This window comes from Aegilops tauschii, chromosome 4 (genome assembly GCF_002575655.3).
Source record: "Aegilops tauschii subsp. strangulata cultivar AL8/78 chromosome 4, Aet v6.0, whole genome shotgun sequence".
NCBI lineage: Eukaryota > Viridiplantae > Streptophyta > Magnoliopsida > Poales > Poaceae > Aegilops > Aegilops tauschii.
Window position 1 is genome coordinate 14,364,274 of NC_053038.3, and position 17,106 is coordinate 14,381,379.

General features: G+C 41.6%; 1 protein-coding gene across 1 annotated transcript; it reads right to left on the bottom strand.

The window, feature by feature from the left end:
* Window positions 1–7,520: 7,520 nt before the first annotated feature.
* LOC109757013 (ribonuclease TUDOR 1) lies at window positions 7,521–14,812 on the bottom strand. Its single transcript, XM_020315838.4, has 17 exons — window positions 14,636–14,812; window positions 13,232–13,389; window positions 12,665–12,739; window positions 12,426–12,539; window positions 12,241–12,345; window positions 11,921–12,127; window positions 11,621–11,839; window positions 11,421–11,528; window positions 11,137–11,307; window positions 10,853–11,053; window positions 10,390–10,752; window positions 10,071–10,301; window positions 9,809–9,994; window positions 9,656–9,733; window positions 9,377–9,571; window positions 8,546–8,923; window positions 7,521–8,001 (listed from the first exon to the last, which is right to left on the bottom strand). The coding sequence occupies exons 2-17, from the start codon at window positions 13,379–13,381 to the stop codon at window positions 7,813–7,815; spliced, it is 2,970 nt and encodes a 989-aa protein (XP_020171427.1). The 5' UTR covers window positions 13,382–13,389; window positions 14,636–14,812; the 3' UTR covers window positions 7,521–7,812.
* Window positions 14,813–17,106: the final 2,294 nt, after the last annotated feature.

A 17,106-nucleotide genomic window follows, 5' to 3' on the forward strand; every position in this document is an offset into this window, starting at 1 on the left:
TCATCACAAGATAGAACAAACTTACGGGCATCCTTGAAGAGAGTAGGCCAATAAAAACCGGATTGCAATACCTTATGTGTAGTTCTATCTCCAGCGTGGTGTCCTCCATAAGCCTCGGAGTGACACTTGCGTAGGATCTGTTCCTGTTCATGCTCAGGTACACAACGTCTAATAACACCATCTACTCCTTCTTTATAAAGATGTGGGTCATCCCAAAAGTAATGTCTCAAATCATAGAAAAACTTTTTCTTTTGCTGGTATGCGAAACTAGGTGGTATGAATTTAGCAACAATGTAATTAGCATAATCAGCATACCATGGAGCAGTACGAGAAGCATTTATGACATTTAATTGTTCATCCGGAAAGCTATCATCAATAGGTAGTGGGTCATCAAGAACATTCTCTAACCTAGACAAGTTGTCTGCAACGGGGTTCTCAGCTCCCTTTCTATCAATAATATGTAAATCATATTCTTGTAACAAGAGAAGCCATATAATAAGTCTAGGTTTAGCATCTTTCTTTTCCATAAGATATTTAATAGCAGCATGATCCATGTGAATAGTTACTTTAGCATCAACAATATAAGGTCTGAACTTATCACAAGCAAATACAACTGCTAAGAATTCTTTTTCGGTAGTAGCATAATTTCTCTGAGCATTGTCTAGAGTTTTACTAGCATATTGAATAACATTTAATTTCTTATCAACTCTTTTCCCTAGAACAGCACCTACAGCATAATCACTAGCATCACACATGATTTCAAAGGGTAGATTCCAATCAGGTGGCTGAACAATAGGTGCAGAAATCAATGCTTTCTTAAGTATTTCAAATGCTTCTACACAGTCATCATCAAAGACAAATGGTATATCTTTTTGTAATAGATTAGTCAGAGGCCGAGAAATTTTTGAGAAGTCCTTAATGAACCTCCTATAAAAACCGGCGTGACCAAGGAAACTTCTTATACCTTTGATGTCCTTGGGACATGGCATCTTTTCAATAGCATCAACCTTGGCTTTATCAACTTCAATACCTCTTTCGGAAATTTTATGCCCCAAGACAATACCTTCATTAACCATAAAGTGGCACTTCTCCCAATTCAAGACAAGGTTAGTTTCTTCACATCTCTGCAAAACTCGAGCAAGGTTGCTCAAGCAATCATCAAAAGAGGATCCATAAACGGAGAAATCGTCCATGAAAACCTCACAAATCATTTCACAAAAGTCAGAGAATATAGCCATCATGCATCTTTGAAAGGTAGCAGGTGCATTACATAAACCAAAAGGCATACGTCTATAAACAAAAGTACCGAAAGGGCAAGTAAAAGTGGTCTTTGATTGATCATCGGCTGACACAGGTATTTGAGAGAAACCAGAATAACCATCTAGAAAGCAAAAATGTGTATGTTTGGATAATCTTTCTAGCATTTGATCGATAAAAGGTAAGGGGTAATGATCCTTTTTAGTAGCTTTATTTAATTTATGGAAATCAATTACCATCCTATAACCTGTAATAATTCTTTGCGGGATCAATTCATCTTTATCATTAGGAACGACAGTAATACCTCCCTTCTTAGGAACACAATGGACAGGACTTACCCACTGACTATCAGCAACGGGATAAATTATACCTGCCTCAAGGAGCTTTAGTATTTCCTTTCTTACCACTTCTTTCATCTTAGGATTCAGCTGTCGTTGGTGATCATGAACTGGTTTGGCATCTTTCTCCAAATTTATTTTGTGTTGACATAGAGTGGGACTGATGCCCTTAAGATCATCAAGAGTATAACCAATAGCAGCACGGTGCTTCTTCAAAGTTTTCAATAATCTCTCTTCTTCATGCTCTGAAAGGTTAGCACTAATAATAACAGGATATATCTTTTTCTCATCAAGATAAGCATATTTAAGAGTATCAGGCAACGGTTTAAGCTCAAACACTGGATCACCCTTGGGTGGAGGAGGATCCCCTAGGATTTCAACAGGCAAATTGTGTTTCAGGATAGGTTCCTGTTTAAAGAATACTTCATCTATTTCCCTTCTTTCATTCATAAACATATCATTTTCATGGTCTAGCAAATATTGTTCTAAAGGATCACTAGGAGGTACGGTAATAGAAGCAAGACCAATAATTTCATCCTTACTAGGAAATTCCTCTTCACGGTGTTGTCTACGAAATTTAGAGAAATTAAATTCATGAGACATATCACCCAAACCAATAGTAACAACATCCTTTTCGCAGTCTATCCTAGCATTAACCGTGTTTAAGAAGGGTCTACCAAATATAATGGGACAAAAGCTATCTTGTGGGGAACCAAGAACAAGAAAATCAGCAGGATATTTAGTTTTCCCACACAAGACTTCAACATCTCTAACAATTCCAATGGGTGATATGGTATCTCTATTGGCAAGCTTGATGGTAACATCAATATCTTCTATCTCAGCAGATGCAATATCATGCATAATTTCTTTGTATAAGTCATGAGGTATAGCACTAGCACTAGCACCCATATCACATAAGCCATGATAACACTGATCTCCTATTTTAACAGAAATAACAGGCATGCCTACCACAGGTCTATGTTTATCTTTAGCACAAGGTTTGGCAATTCTAACAGTTTCATCACGGAAATGAATAACATGCCCATCAATATTATCAGACAAGAGATCTTTAACAATAGCAATATTAGGTTCAACTTTAACTTGCTCAGGAGGTGTATAATTTCTAATATTGCTTTTACGAACCACAGTTGAAGCTTTAGCATGATCCTTTATTCTAACAGGGAAAGATGGTTTCTCAACATAAGTAGTAGGAACAATAGGATCATTATAAGTGATAGTCTTTTCTTCAACTTTAATAGGTGCAGCTACTTTTACTTCTATGGGAGGATGATATTTAAACCACTTCTCCTTAGGGAGATCAATATGAGTAGCAAAAGATTCACAGAAAGAAGCTACTATCTCAGAATCAAGTCCATATTTAGTGCTAAATTTACGGAAAACATCGGTATCCATAAAAGATTTAACACAATCAAACTTAGGTGTCATACCTGACTCCTTACCTTTGTCGAGATCCCAATCTTCAGAGTTGCGTTTAATTCTTTCCAATAAATCCCATTTGAATTCCATAGTCTTCATCATAAAAGAGCCAGCACAAGAAGTATCGAGCATGGTGCGATTGTTATCAGAAAGTCGAGCATAAATTTTTTGAATAATTATTTATCTTGGGAGCTCATGATTGGGGCATGAATATAACATTGATTTAAGCCTCCCCAAGCTTGAGCGATGCTTTCTCCTTCGCGAGGCCAAAAATTATATATATAATTACGATCACGATGAACAAGATGCATAGGATAAAACTTCTGATGAAATTCCAATTTCAATCGTTTGTAGTTCCATGATCCCATATCATCACATAGCCTATACCATGTCAATGCATCTCCCTTCAAAGATAAAGGGAAGACCTTCTTCTTAATAACATCATCGGGTATACCTGCAAGCTTAAATAATCCACAAACTTCATCCACATATATTAGATGCTCATCAGGATGCATTGTTCCATCTCCTGCAAAAGGATTAGCTAGCAGTTTTTCTAACATACCCGAAGGAATTTCAAAGTATACATTTTCATTTTCAATAGGTTCAGTAGGTTGAGGAGCAACTCTTTGCTCTACTGGTCGGGGTGAAGATACCCCGAACAAGCCCCTCGGAGGATTACTTTCCATAGTGACAAGTGACAGTAAATTTCAGCACACTATATAAATTTTTCCTTACCAAATTCCACCTACCAAAGGCGCTTCACTCCCCGGCAACGGCGCCAGAAAAGAGTCTTGATGACCCACAAGTATAGGGGATCTATCTTAGTCCTTTCGATAAGTAAGAGTGTCGAACCCAACGAGGAGCAGAAGGAAATGATAAGCAGTTTTCAGCAAGGTATTCTCTGCAAGCACTGAAATTATAGGTAACAGATAGTTTTGTGATAAGATAATTGGTAACGAGCAACAAGTAACAAAAGTGAATAAAGTGCAGCAAGGTGGCCCAATCCTTTTTGTAGCAAAGGACAAGCCTGGACAAACTCTTATATAGAGAAAAGCGCTCCCGAGGACACATGGGAATTATCGTCAAGCTAGTTTTCATCACGTTCATATGATTCGCGTTCGGTACTTTGATAATTTGATATGTGGGTGAACCGGTGCTTGGGTGCTGCCCCTTACTTGGACAAGCATCCCACTTATGATTAACCTCTATTGCAAGCATCCGCAACTACAACAAAAGTATTAAGGTAAACCTAACCATAGCATGAAACATATGGATCCAAATCAGCCCCTTACGAAGCAACGCGTAAACTAGGGTTTAAGCTTCTGTCACTCTAGCAACCCATCATCTACTTATTACTTCCCAATGCCTTCCTCTAGGCCCAAATAATGGTGAAGTGTCATGTAGTCGACGTTCACATGACACCACTAGAGGATAGACAACATACATCTCATCAAAATATCGAACGAATACCAAATTCATATGACTACTAATAGCAAGACTTCTCCCATGTCCTCAGGAACAAACGTAACTACTCACAAAGCATATTCATGTTCATAATCAGAGGAGTATTAATATGCATATAGGATCTGAACATATGATCTTCCACCAAATAAACCAACTAGCATCAACTATAAGGAGTAATCAACACTACTAGCAACCTACAGGTACCAATCCCAGACTATGAGACAAGAATTGGATACAAGAGATGAACTAGGGTTTGAGAGGAGATGGTGCCGGTGAAGATGTTGATGGAGATTGCCCTCTCTCGATGAGAGGAGCGTTGGTGATGACGATGGCGATGATTCCCCCTCCCGGAGGGAAGTGTCCCCGGCAGAACAGCTCTGCCGGAGCCCTAGATTGGTTCCGCCTCGTGGCGGCGGAGTCTCGTCCCGAAAACTTGCTTATGATTTTTCTTCGGACGAAAGACTTCATATAGCAGAAGATGGCCACCGGAGGGCCAACAGGGGGCCCGCGAGGCAGGGGCGCGCCCAGGGGGTAGGGCGCGCCCCCACCCTCGTGGACAGGTGGAGGCCCCCTGACGTGGATTCTTCTTCCAGTATTTTTTATTATTTCCAAAAATAACTTTCGTGGAGTTTCAGGACTTTTGGAGTTGTGCAAAATAGGTCTCTAATATTTGCTCCTTTTCCAGCCCAGAATTCTAGCTGCCGGCATCCTCCTTATGTGAACCTTGTAAAATAAGAGAGAATAGGCATAAGTGTTGTAACATAATGTGTAATAACAGCCCATAATGCAATAAATATCGATATAAAAGCATGATGCAAAATGGACGTATCATCTGGCTATCTACTTTCCTTGCTAATAACATTGTAAATAATCAATCGTAAGCTTGTTAAAACATTATGTATTATTACTAAGTATATTTTGATTTGTGTCTGAAGTTTTCTATCATCACTCTTGCAATTGTGCGGATAACCTTCATAAACACACACACACACACACACACAGAGAGAGAGAGAGAGAGAGACGGAGATTTGTGCCAAATATTTGCAACAAATGCATATACTAAAATACTATTTTACTTCGGCTAATTTATGCCAAATATTTGCCTTTTTTTATACCATGCAAAAAAACAAATTTATTAATGGAAGGTACTTTTCTATTTACCATAAACAAGGCCCCATATAACTGCTTACTTGCACTGTACAGAAGTAGGTTGCTTTATAAATACAAAAAAATTGTTTGCATTAAAATAGGCCAGTAGAAGGCTTCCAGTACAGAAAGTGAGGGCCTCATTTTATAGATGGATACACAACACATATCATTTGGTTACTGTGATCCTTATATGTCTTTCTACTAATTAATACAAATTGATAAACTTCACTTGCTAACATCTTCCTTGTCATTAAGCAGCCAAAATGGAAAAGGTCAAGATTCCAACAAAGGTGCTTCTAGACGCTATGCTGCAGCAACTTGGCCTCCCAAGCGCAGTATACTCAACAAAGAAGGGAAAGCCAGCTGGTCTTGATGCAACAATTCACTTCTATGGGTGTAAGCACCAGCTGAACAATATACTTCCAAGAAATTCAATATCCATCCATGTGTATGGCAAAGTTGAAGAAGCACAAGATCAGCTAGCAGCTGAAGCTCTCAAGTGCATGGAAGGCTCTTACAGCAAAGTTCTGCAAGACATAAACTATAACAAACTACAACTGGCTCAGGAAAAATGCAAGTCTCTTAAGCATAAGCAAAAAAGAACAAGGAATAATAGACTATTTTAGCAACAGCTGGAGTAGCAGCCTCAGTGGAGATCACATGGCAGCAAAGGAACTTTATGGCATAATAAATGCCAACTTCACAGCCGGGTTAACATCAAAAGACAACAATCTAAATCATATTTTGTCACACATAAGATATGTTGCTGACCGTCTTAGTGATACAACTACACAATCAGAGTATGATCTCCATCAAATAAACAAGTACTATTGGAGCCTAGCCGGCGACATCGAAGGTATTTCGGCTTTGGGCAATACCAACCACCAATCACAGCCACTGTAAAGAGTTGCCGAGGCAAGAGGGTCATTCTCAATGCCAGTGAAGCACGTCACGATGGATCTATCTAATGTTCTTCACTTCGTGCCGCCTATATAATGTATCTATGACTATCATTGTAGATAATCATTCATAAGCTTCTTAGAACACTTTGTATTATTACCAGGCAACTATCTGCCAGCAGTAGCTACTCATTTCATACGCTACAGTAGGTATCTACGTACTTTAATGATCACTCACTCTATCAGTACTTGGTTTGCTCTCGCCCTTTGCGCAATCGTTGCAACGGGTCATCTAGCACGAACAAAGGGTAAGCATATGCTTTCGCCTTCAAATGCACTTCCAAGGGAGTGCGCTTGATCATCTACCCAATATAAGCAAGTTGCAAGAGCCCCTTGTTATATAACTTAGTATTAGTATAGATGACTATCAAGACTTCTATGTTTATCGTCCTTTTGGATCTTATGTAAACCCCTAAGACCATCCTGTGCATTTAGCTATCGGTTATTTGCTGCTTAAACTACTGTGTGGTGTGCTTTTGAAACAACCATGATAAAAAAAAGTGTGCTTTTAAAACAACCATGATAAAAGAAATATATGCTTTCGCCTAAGTACACATCCGAAGGCCTCTGCATAATTGTGTATCGAATCTAAACAGATCACAAGAGTCCTTTCCTACATGACTTAGTGCATCATTTCCAATCTTATGTACTTACTGCATATAGTATATGAGCTATTCTTTTCAAACAACAATATATTAATGCACGCTCTCACAATAATTAGCTTACACTCGGCCTTTACGCCATTGGTGCAACAGGTCATCTAGTACTTGCAAAGGCATTTTGAACATAGAGAGCTCACTGACTTGTGAGTCCCCTATCATGCTGCTAAAATGCCATGCAGCAGATTACATGCGGATGAGTATAAAACTATCTTTACCAGCGAATGCAAAAAGAAACATAACAACAACAGAGGACAGCAGTGAAGTCACTTTATTTGGTACATTAAAGTTCCAAACCTGAATTTAATTTCCATTTGACTGCAATCCTCGGTATTATATGTTCTGTCTCTACAAAGAAGAAACGCAGTCCACAAAGGACACAGACCTTATTGAGCTTAGGGGAAAAACAATGTATATAGTTCTCTTCTAATTGCATAAATATAGTCTTCTCTCTCTCACTAGTTTTCATATATAAGCTCTCGACTGAGTTCCGCTCGGTGTCCAAAACTTTCATATCTAAACCATGACTGCGCCAGTGCCTTCTCTCATCTACCGACGCGGCGGGGGTCTCCTCCCGCCTGGAGCTTGATCTTCCTCATCAGATTCGACGTCTCCATACTGCCACAGCCGCAGCCTTTCCTTCTTCGCCTTCTCCTGGAACTGTTCCAGGTTCTCGAGAGCTGTCTTCCTCTCCTTGGTGTCCCATCTCTTGCCCCTTTCAAGTCGGGCAAGCCCTTCCTGCAAACATTAGCATGAGCATGTTAGGGATGAAGTTGACTATTCCCAAACACATAAATATGCATCTAAGCTGGGATAGGAAATAATGCTAATAATACTGAATTCATTGAATATAACTCGCACGTCGACCTCAAAAAGTAACTCAGACGTCAGATAAACCAGAGTAGCTGGTAACTGAGACGATGTTTCCATAACCCTCAGAATCCATATACACCACAAAACATACTTAAGGTAGGTAGGAACTAGCGGATAACAATCCTAATGTATAGCATTTCCGAAGTTACATTTCCAAAAAAACATGGAGGGTCTAAACACTACTGTATAATTTTCATGATCAATATTAAAAAAAATATGACTAATTCTGAGTGATTGTGTAAAACTACTCAAACTGCTTAAGCAATATCCTCCAACCTATTTTCATAGCAAACTATTTCTATAAAGAAAGCTCCTCATGGAAAGATCAAAGCAGACTATGCAGAACCCCGCCAGCCAGTAAACAAAGCTAACCAGCAATTCATAATGCATAACAGTTAATAGCACAAACCTCGAGCATGGCAGCATTGATGCTGGATTCTGTCTCTGGATCAACAAGAGTCACAATGAGTACAGGTCCAGTGCCTTGTCCCTTCACTTTACCACCAGTAGTGTCGCGCTCTTCGATCATTGCCCGGTATTGTTTTGAACTGCTCAGCAAGCATTCGCTGAGATACTCTGCTGCTTCCTGACCATTATCATCCTCCAGACCAGGCACCTTTATGAAGGCAAGGCTGCAGAGCTGAGCAAGAGGAGGAGAGGAGGATACTGATGGGTCTGCAGGCCGGATGCGGTTGTAAGGAACCACTTCTTGGTTGCCAAAATCAATGTAGAATACTTCAAATTTGTCATCTACAGACTCTACAGCTCCTCGGGGTCCATTAACAATCTGCAGGAATTATGATGGAAATTCTCCTTAGGATACTGTACGATTTTATTATAAACAAATATGTAAAACTAATTAGTCATCATGAGAAGAACAAATATTAGCATGTAGCATTGCACTGAAGTGGGACATCATGCGCGTATTTTCAACAATACTGTCAACTTGGCAAGATACTGCTAATAGTATTGTCATGTGCACTGTTAGGTACTCAAGTCTGACACTCAGCATGTATCACTTCACCTAAATGATCCTAACAAGCACACCAATTCTTCAGGTCCAGCAGCTTAAGTAGAAACTGATATTTGTTAAATGCGTCAAGTTAAACGGCTAATGACAGGTCTAAGTATCTATTAAAGATATTGCTGAAATCGGAGTCTGAATTTAATAGCCAATCTATGACCTTGATACAAGAATAATTAGTTAGTTTTAATATGAGTCAATTAACTGTAGTCATACCATGGCTCTATTCCAAGAGTTGTCGAGGCTAAACTGAGCAAGGACTATCTCTCCCTTCCCAGGATTAAAAGCACCAATGACTGGTGCCTCCTTAAGTTTCAAGGATGCAAGCTGTTGTTGGATGGAAGCTACTCTCTGGTCACCTACTGTCTGGGCATAGAACTTTCCACCACCAAGAACTTCAGTAGCAACAACCTGAACTCAGGTAACAGAGCCATGTCAGCACTGTTTTAGTAACGACAAAAATCAACTACTTCCAATGTTTTTTCATCAACGAACCTTCAGAATTTCCTTTTGTTTGGATTCAGAGGCCGACCCATTAGTAACTTCTTCACCCTCGACGTAGTTCTCCCATATCTTGATAAATAGGTGTCAGTAACAAAAAAAAACAATTATGTACTTCCTAAAAGATGTAGCAGTATAACAGGTTACCTTCAGTTTCTGCTGCTTTGCTAACTTTTCAGCTCTTGTGAGGACATGAGCATCTGGAATCCTATCCAAGCCAAATGAACTAAGCTTGGCCAAGCCAGACTCCAAAAGAACAGAACCCACGTTGGTCTTAGACTCCCACAAGGAACCTATGAATGTTCCAGTTCTATCAACTGTTTCAACCTCAATCTGCAAAATGATTTGGTATCCTTCAGATATTGAAGATTGAGATGTGGACAAAGCAGAGAGGCAGCAAACGCCATACCTCCACATCACGCTGTAGAATCATCCTCCTCATCAAAGCAATAGCTTCGCTCGAGTAGGGCTCATCTTTACCAGGGCACCTAACACCAGACAAAGAAAAAGCGATGCTGCACGTCTCCTTCGGAATTGTTAGTTTGAAACGATGACCGCTGAACACATATTCAACAACAGCAGTATGCCTTCTATTCCGCTGCAGGAAGGGAAGGAAATCTTTGGCCTTCTTAGAATTAACCTGAGGAGATATGCAATCATAACAATCTATTAATAAAGGTGCAGAGCAAATGTCAAAGGAAACTACTGGAACAAGCAAGAATGCCAACCATTGTTAAATCTGTTATATGCATCACAGGAGGAAGTTTGTCAGAGTGAATTCCTTTCTTTGCTTTCTCAGCACGTGAGTGAGCCGCTAATAGAGCATCAAAATAATGTGATCTTTCCTCATAGTCACGGTGTTTTGATATCTCAGCAAAGCCCCGTGAGAGCAAAAGCTCAGCAACATTAATTTTAGGCTGGGTGCCTGTGCTTGGAGCAGAAGATGTGTCATCTCCGTCCGCCGGTGATGGCGAACCTAGAAACACTGAACCATAATCCAAAACTCTGGTATCAGCCGAGTTCATTACAGGCACAGCATTCTGTCCATCCATTGTACTGATCCTTCTAGAATATTCCATTTCCACGGTCACCTGAAATTTTGAAAAAAGGGATATATCAGTCATTTCTCAACTAAGAAATCAACTTCTCATCATTGTAACTTCAGTAAGAATATGAGCAGCCCATACATACCTGTTTGCCAATCAACCGAGTGCGCAAGAATTCCTTAGATTCACGAGCAAATTTGTCGGGCTTGTTGTCCTCTCTGCGGGGATTGCCTAGCTTAGGAGCTCTAATACTTGAAAGATTAACCCGCCGTTCTGCTGAAGGACTACCATAAGGAGCAGCATCATCAGCAACAATAATACAATCTCCACTCACAACTTCTACCACCTACAAAGACATCAATATGAACCAAATTAGTTAAGTCACAAGAATGATGATCAATAGACTGCTACTGAGAACATGAAACCCACTTTTCCAGTGAATTTCTGATCATGGATTGGCTTCGAATTTGTCACTGGTGGCTTAAATCCAGTCCAAATTCTCAGCTGTTCCTTTTTTGCCTGAAGTTCAGCATTCTTCAGCTTTATTTTAACTTCAACATCTAGCATGTTCGCACTCCATTCCACATATTTCGCAAGACCCTGTAATGGGAAGGTTACAGAACAGTTAAGAAATGCAAATGTCTGAAAGATTAAATAAACAATTTAGCTATTCTTGCTTCGTAGAATGAATATGGATAAATAATTAGTCATACATTTTCAACAAGCTCAAGGGACAAGTCCTTAGCAGTGTCACCATCTGGGTAATACACCGAACCAATTATATTACTGAAACTGTCTGTCCCCTCCACCACAATCCGCACCTAGAGAAAAAATACAAATCAAAACTGATTAAAAGATGATACATGTTGACTCTAAAGATGGGATAAAACAACCAAAAGAAAAGGTGGCTTACATCTCTGTTCAGAACACGAGTCTCTGTGAAATGCTTAGCTTCTCTTCCAAACCTATCTGGTGGAACTTCAGTAGAGGCTGTCGATGCAGCAAGCCTTTGTGCTGTTGTCAGTGGTGCAGGAGCTTCCCCAGAATCGTCACCATTTGTAGTGCCGTTAGTAGTGCCCTCTGGTTCGGCAACAACAGTAGGATTCGGTGGTCGTCTCCCCATGGACGGAGCCTGCATTTCATCATTCTCAATATTTACTTTCTAACAGAAAAAATATATATGGAATCAAATAGAAGCTATTGAGAAGCACACCTGCACTCCAGCGACATATATCTGGACAAATTGGAAACTTGGAAGCAAGTAAACACGAATGGTACTGCCATCACGAACTTGCTCGACAATGGCTTCCAGACTCTTGCCTTTATTTGCAACTGCAAAACCCTTTGCATCAAAACCACTTAGTTCGCCAATTGCTGATGGTGGAAGATCTCTTATCGAATCTTCAGCAGCACCAGGTTCCTAAGTTGGCAGAAAATAAGAACACAAAATTAGGTCATCATTCGATAGAACATTTGTGTCATGCAATTCAAAAGATGGTTGCAGGACAGCAGGAACCCCAAAAGAAAGCAAACCTTGCTCCAACGGCCTAAACCCTGTTGCTTAGCAACTTCCTCCAACCTCAGAAGCTCAGAGACATTTGGGAGTGGTTCACCCCCCTTGGGGCCTTGCTCCTTCACCTGATCAAATAAATAAGATCAAAATTTACGAAAACATTTGGCACAACAAAACAATTGAGGAAAAAGTAAATGGTAATCACCCTTGCCCATCCTGCAGCAACCACCAAGTAGGCAACGTTCTTGTCGCCAAGGTAGACAGTGCCAAATTCTCGTCCGATGTTAGGAGCAGTGTAATCCACTCTAAATGTGACCTCCTGCAATAGATTTTAGTTTTTCATTTCCAAGAGAAAATAGAAGTCGTTTTTATGTGATTACATTCAGTATTAATACATGCATAGGAGGGGATTTGGAATAGATAAAGAAAAGACACATCATGTACCTTTCCTACGCAGAGTTTCCTCAGATACTCCCTGCTTTCCCAAGCAAATGGCTCATCCACTCCACCACGACGAGCCTAGAGCACCACAAATATACGGATTCAACAGACAAGAAAAGATGGAGAAAAGAACAAATGTACTGCACAAATAATATCAACAATTTATTATAGATGCATTCCTAAGTGTCAAATTATACAAACAGAACACAGTGAAACAGTGGGAACGAAAATGCAATGATGGAGAGAAATTCTTGTGCCAAATACTAACTTCCATTGGCTCACAAGTGTAGCATGTAAACATAATTCACTATAGAGAAGGGTGGAAGCAGACCCTGCGCAATCAAGGCTTCAACTCAGGCTCTAGATCCAAAAGCCCATAGAAACTACCATATAAAACAAAAAAATGACTAATATATTACATCCCTAGATGAGCAGGCCTATATCTAGCTCTGCCCCTGACAACACACTAAACCAGTGACTTACTCTAAATTAATGGAGGAAATGAACACATGCAACAAGTTAAAATGTAAACCATATTCCCCTTGTCTAAAAGTGCAGACTGACTCTTACCAGCCTTGGGGCCATAAGGTATGACAGAGTGATGGACTTCTCTGGTGGAATCTCTGCCTTTGTGCTCCCCATGATGAGAAGGCAGTCTCCAGACGTCACAGCCTTCACCTTGCCCCTTAGCCATCCTGAAGCCCCTGTGCTTGCTGCCATGATAGCACCTATATTTGCAATCAAAAGGAAACAGAACTTCATTAGCTGTGAAGTCAAATTTAGTTGGGTCGTCCATATAATTCAACAATTCTTCTCTTAATACATGCATGTTCCATAATTTTCATTGTATTTGGATTTCACAGGCCATAGGTGGCTAGAAGGAAAGAAAAACATGACCGGTCACATGTGAATTGAAGATAATTAATCACCACAATGTTAAAATTTTCCCATAAATCACTGCTGCTTTTTAAATGTTGTAAAATCAATCCACTCCAATCCTAACATTGCAGAAACTTTCAGTCACGGCTCAGGGAGTCGCAGAACGGCGGAGCAGTGCACACAAAACATACGAAACTAATAATGACCTGATACACACAGAAATTCGTCCAGGCAGACATGCACAGAGCTGCAACACTAACAGCCTGTGTAAATCTGTACCTAGCCAGTGAGAAAACCTCGTCAGAATTCCTGAGCCTCCGGATCTGTGACCCGGCGGACCTGAACTGTACGTTTGTTACATGCCGTGTTGTTCAGAACGCATTGCCCTGCCCCTCTCCTGTCTAGCCGTGAGCCATGGCAAAAAGGCGGCTGCCATGCAACCAAAATTTGTGGTGGGCACAAGGCTAAACCCTCCGGGTGCAGCTTTTCCCCCATGTTTCCTTTTCCGGAACGTGTTCATTTTTAGCAACTTCCGATGTGGTGCAAGGGCCTGATGTGATGCCCCAACCCCACCCTACCACACGCTGAACAACAAACATGTTCCTACAGATCTGTGATGCTCGCCGCTGACAGTGATAACCCCCCTGCCGCCTCGTTTTGCGGGAAAGCGCTGCCGTAAAAAAAATTGCACGAAAAAAAACACTAGATCTACGTTAAACCCAACAGAAAAAAAACATCGTCGGAACCTCCAAACGGATCTAGGCAAAATCTACCGTAAACGACCACGAACTACCGCTCGAAGGAAAACAGTCGAATCAGGAGCACTCCAGGCGAACCTGCTCCACATCTACCGCGCAGATGGGTGGGAGAAAAACTGCAGGGATCGCGAAAACAGAGCAGATTACCCCTGCGCATCCTCCAAGCTTCGAAGGCTAGATTACAACTAGCAGAGGAGGAATCGGGAATGGAAACAGAGCGCATCTGGCAGCCAGATTAGAACAGGCAATTCACCGGCCGGCGAACTGGCACGGACGCGCGCGTCGGCGAGCGGCTATCACGACGGCGAGGAGGAGAGGGGAGGAGGGGCGGTCTCACCTTGGGGGAGGGGTCGGCCTCCGCCTCCCGATCCGAGATCCGGGAGAGGGGGTTTGGCCGGCCTGATCCGGGGAGGAGGAGGGAGGATCTCTCTCTGATCCCGATCCGAATGAGGGAGGAAAAGAAACGCTGGAGTGGAGCGACGCCCACTGCCCCCATTTATAATATCATCGGCATTTTTTTGGAACCTTCTCCTCCGTATTAATTCCTTCGCTGGGCCGGCGGGCTCCTGGGCTGGGCTTTCCGCTGCACGCACGTGAGTCAGAGAGGATGGTGGATAAATATCGTGACGCGCAAGCGAGAAAGAGGACGAGGTTGCTGCACGCTACGTCATGCTAGCTGGGTTTCTTTTGGGGAAATGACGAGGTGGGGATCTATCTACCTATCCATCCATCACCCCAAAGGGGATGAAAGCTGTTGGGACAGATGATACAGCAGCTTTATCCTCAGGCCTACAGAGTTTGTTCAATGCTTTCCAACTGTTTCTATCATCGATCTGGGTTTTGTTGGGGTTGGTCTTCCTTTTAGTTGGGTTTTTCTTGGATGTTAGTGATGAGGAGGCTTTGGGCGTCAGGTTGTTGATGATGGTCACTCCAACAATTGGATGGGATAGAGGATTGTTGGTTATTGATTTGATTGTCACAATAACAACGGTGTACTATATACGATGTATGGCCTTCCATTTACGGAGGTCGATGTTTAGCTCACGGTGTCGTCGTCCATCGGAATTTGCATCTCCGCTATTTACATTGAGATGTTTATTACTTTTTCTTTCTATTAAAGTCCTCGAGTTGCGGTAAATATTGATTGTGCCGCTTTATACATTCATTATAGGATATGCTCAGTTATTGTGCTTTGATTGGTACAGTTGAGTGGAGAAAAGGGAACACGTGGCGTTAATTTTTTGGGGGCGAGGGGGGTTCGCAATTATGATCAAGGTAGCTCGGAAGTGGTTGTTGGTGGTTAGAGGAAAAATCATAGTAGGTACTTGTTGTGTGTCGTTGCCAAATTGATGTAAACAAATTCCCAAAGGGAATATATACAATAGACACAATTCCCATAATCATTATCATGGAATTTGTCAGGACCATTTCCGTGGAAATCTCGATTTTAAATTCTAATTCTACACTACTGCAGAAACCTGTATAGTCGTCTGCCTTTGAGTGACGGGCGGAGGGACTGCTTCACTAGTAAGGTGGCAATCGCCTATAGACCAATGACGGGAACCGACAGTCGCCCTTCACTTGTATGATTTACATAGGGAGGTCAATTATCCAGGGATGAGCACCCTCTGGCCGCTTATCATGGGCATTGCTCTCCCACAACTCCTTAGCCACCTACATCAGTTTCATGCGGGATGGAAGAGGCATTCTCCACATCCAAAGACTGGGTGTCGTGGCCATCAATTCTCAATCTTGCCATCCGCTGTCGCAGGAGATTCCCCACCACGCATTGATGAGTGTCTTTTACACACAATTTTACCCTCGTTTAAACTGAATATTCATGAATAATCAGTGAGTTTATCACTTCATCTGGCCCCACTATTCACACTAATAATTGCAAAGATGTGCAAATCTCCTTGTTTATTCTATTCCTTGCAAATATGGAAATATCTAGGTGGAAATCAAAGCATATATGGGATGTACTCGAGGAGACAACTAATGGTATTAGCGCAAGTGCTTGTACCGGCGATCGCACCGCCGCCTCTGAGACGTGAGGACAATGAGCTTTCGTGAAGGGGCACAAGCCCAATGCGCAATGGAGTGTCCCCTAAACCATAATTCACATCCTACATATGAAAAGGGGCCAAATAATGAGTAGTGGTAAGAGTGGAATAATGAGTAGGGCCAAATAAGTCCATGTGTAGCACCTCGAAGGGACGTGTAGTCATCATGATTGTCTTCTAGAGATGCTTTGCCCTAGTCATCTTCCCGGCTTCGCAGGTGACGGTGTCCTGGACTAGGGGGTGCCAACCTATGTGGCCCACACAGTCCATGGGTCAAGCTTACGGCCCGCTGATCTCAACAAGGGAGGACTCCAGAAGCCTCGAACCCGGGCGTTGAAAGAGCATGGTGCCCCATGTTTGGTTTTGATAACCGATGACAATCCCTATGGACTAATATTTGCTTTGAGTTATTCTTTAAGGTTTGTCCATAGGCTTCGCTTGAAGGCCATATGTTGGTTTCAATGTTATAAGAAGGAGAATATGTGTTGACCAAGGTGCTATTCAAGGATTTGTCCAAAGATTGGTCATGTTTTGTCATGCAAGTTCAAGTGGAGCATCACGAAGTGATCTCTTGCTTGAAGTTTGCCATCCATTGTGGTGACAATGGACATGTGAAGATGTGCTGAAGAGAGGCTCACCCATAGTGTGAGTATGGGGGAGCAATCTACTAGTCTTCGTCGAGCCAAAGCAATCAAGAAAGGTGGTCCAACTTGAGAAAGTCAAGATCGTCATCATCTAGCTCAAG

Excerpts from the sequence above, each read along its gene's own strand:
- LOC109757013 (XM_020315838.4), bottom strand. The coding sequence starts at position 13,381 with ATGGCAGCAAGCACAGGGGCTTCAGGATGGCTAAGGGGCAAGGTGAAG. Across the intron at positions 11,308-11,420 it reads CCCTTGAGCTTGTTGAAAAT|GGTCTTGCGAAATATGTGGA; the intron begins GTATGACTAATT and ends TTCCCATTACAG. Across the intron at positions 9,734-9,808 it reads CAAAGCAGCAGAAACTGAAG|ATATGGGAGAACTACGTCGA; the intron begins GTAACCTGTTAT and ends CTATTTATCAAG.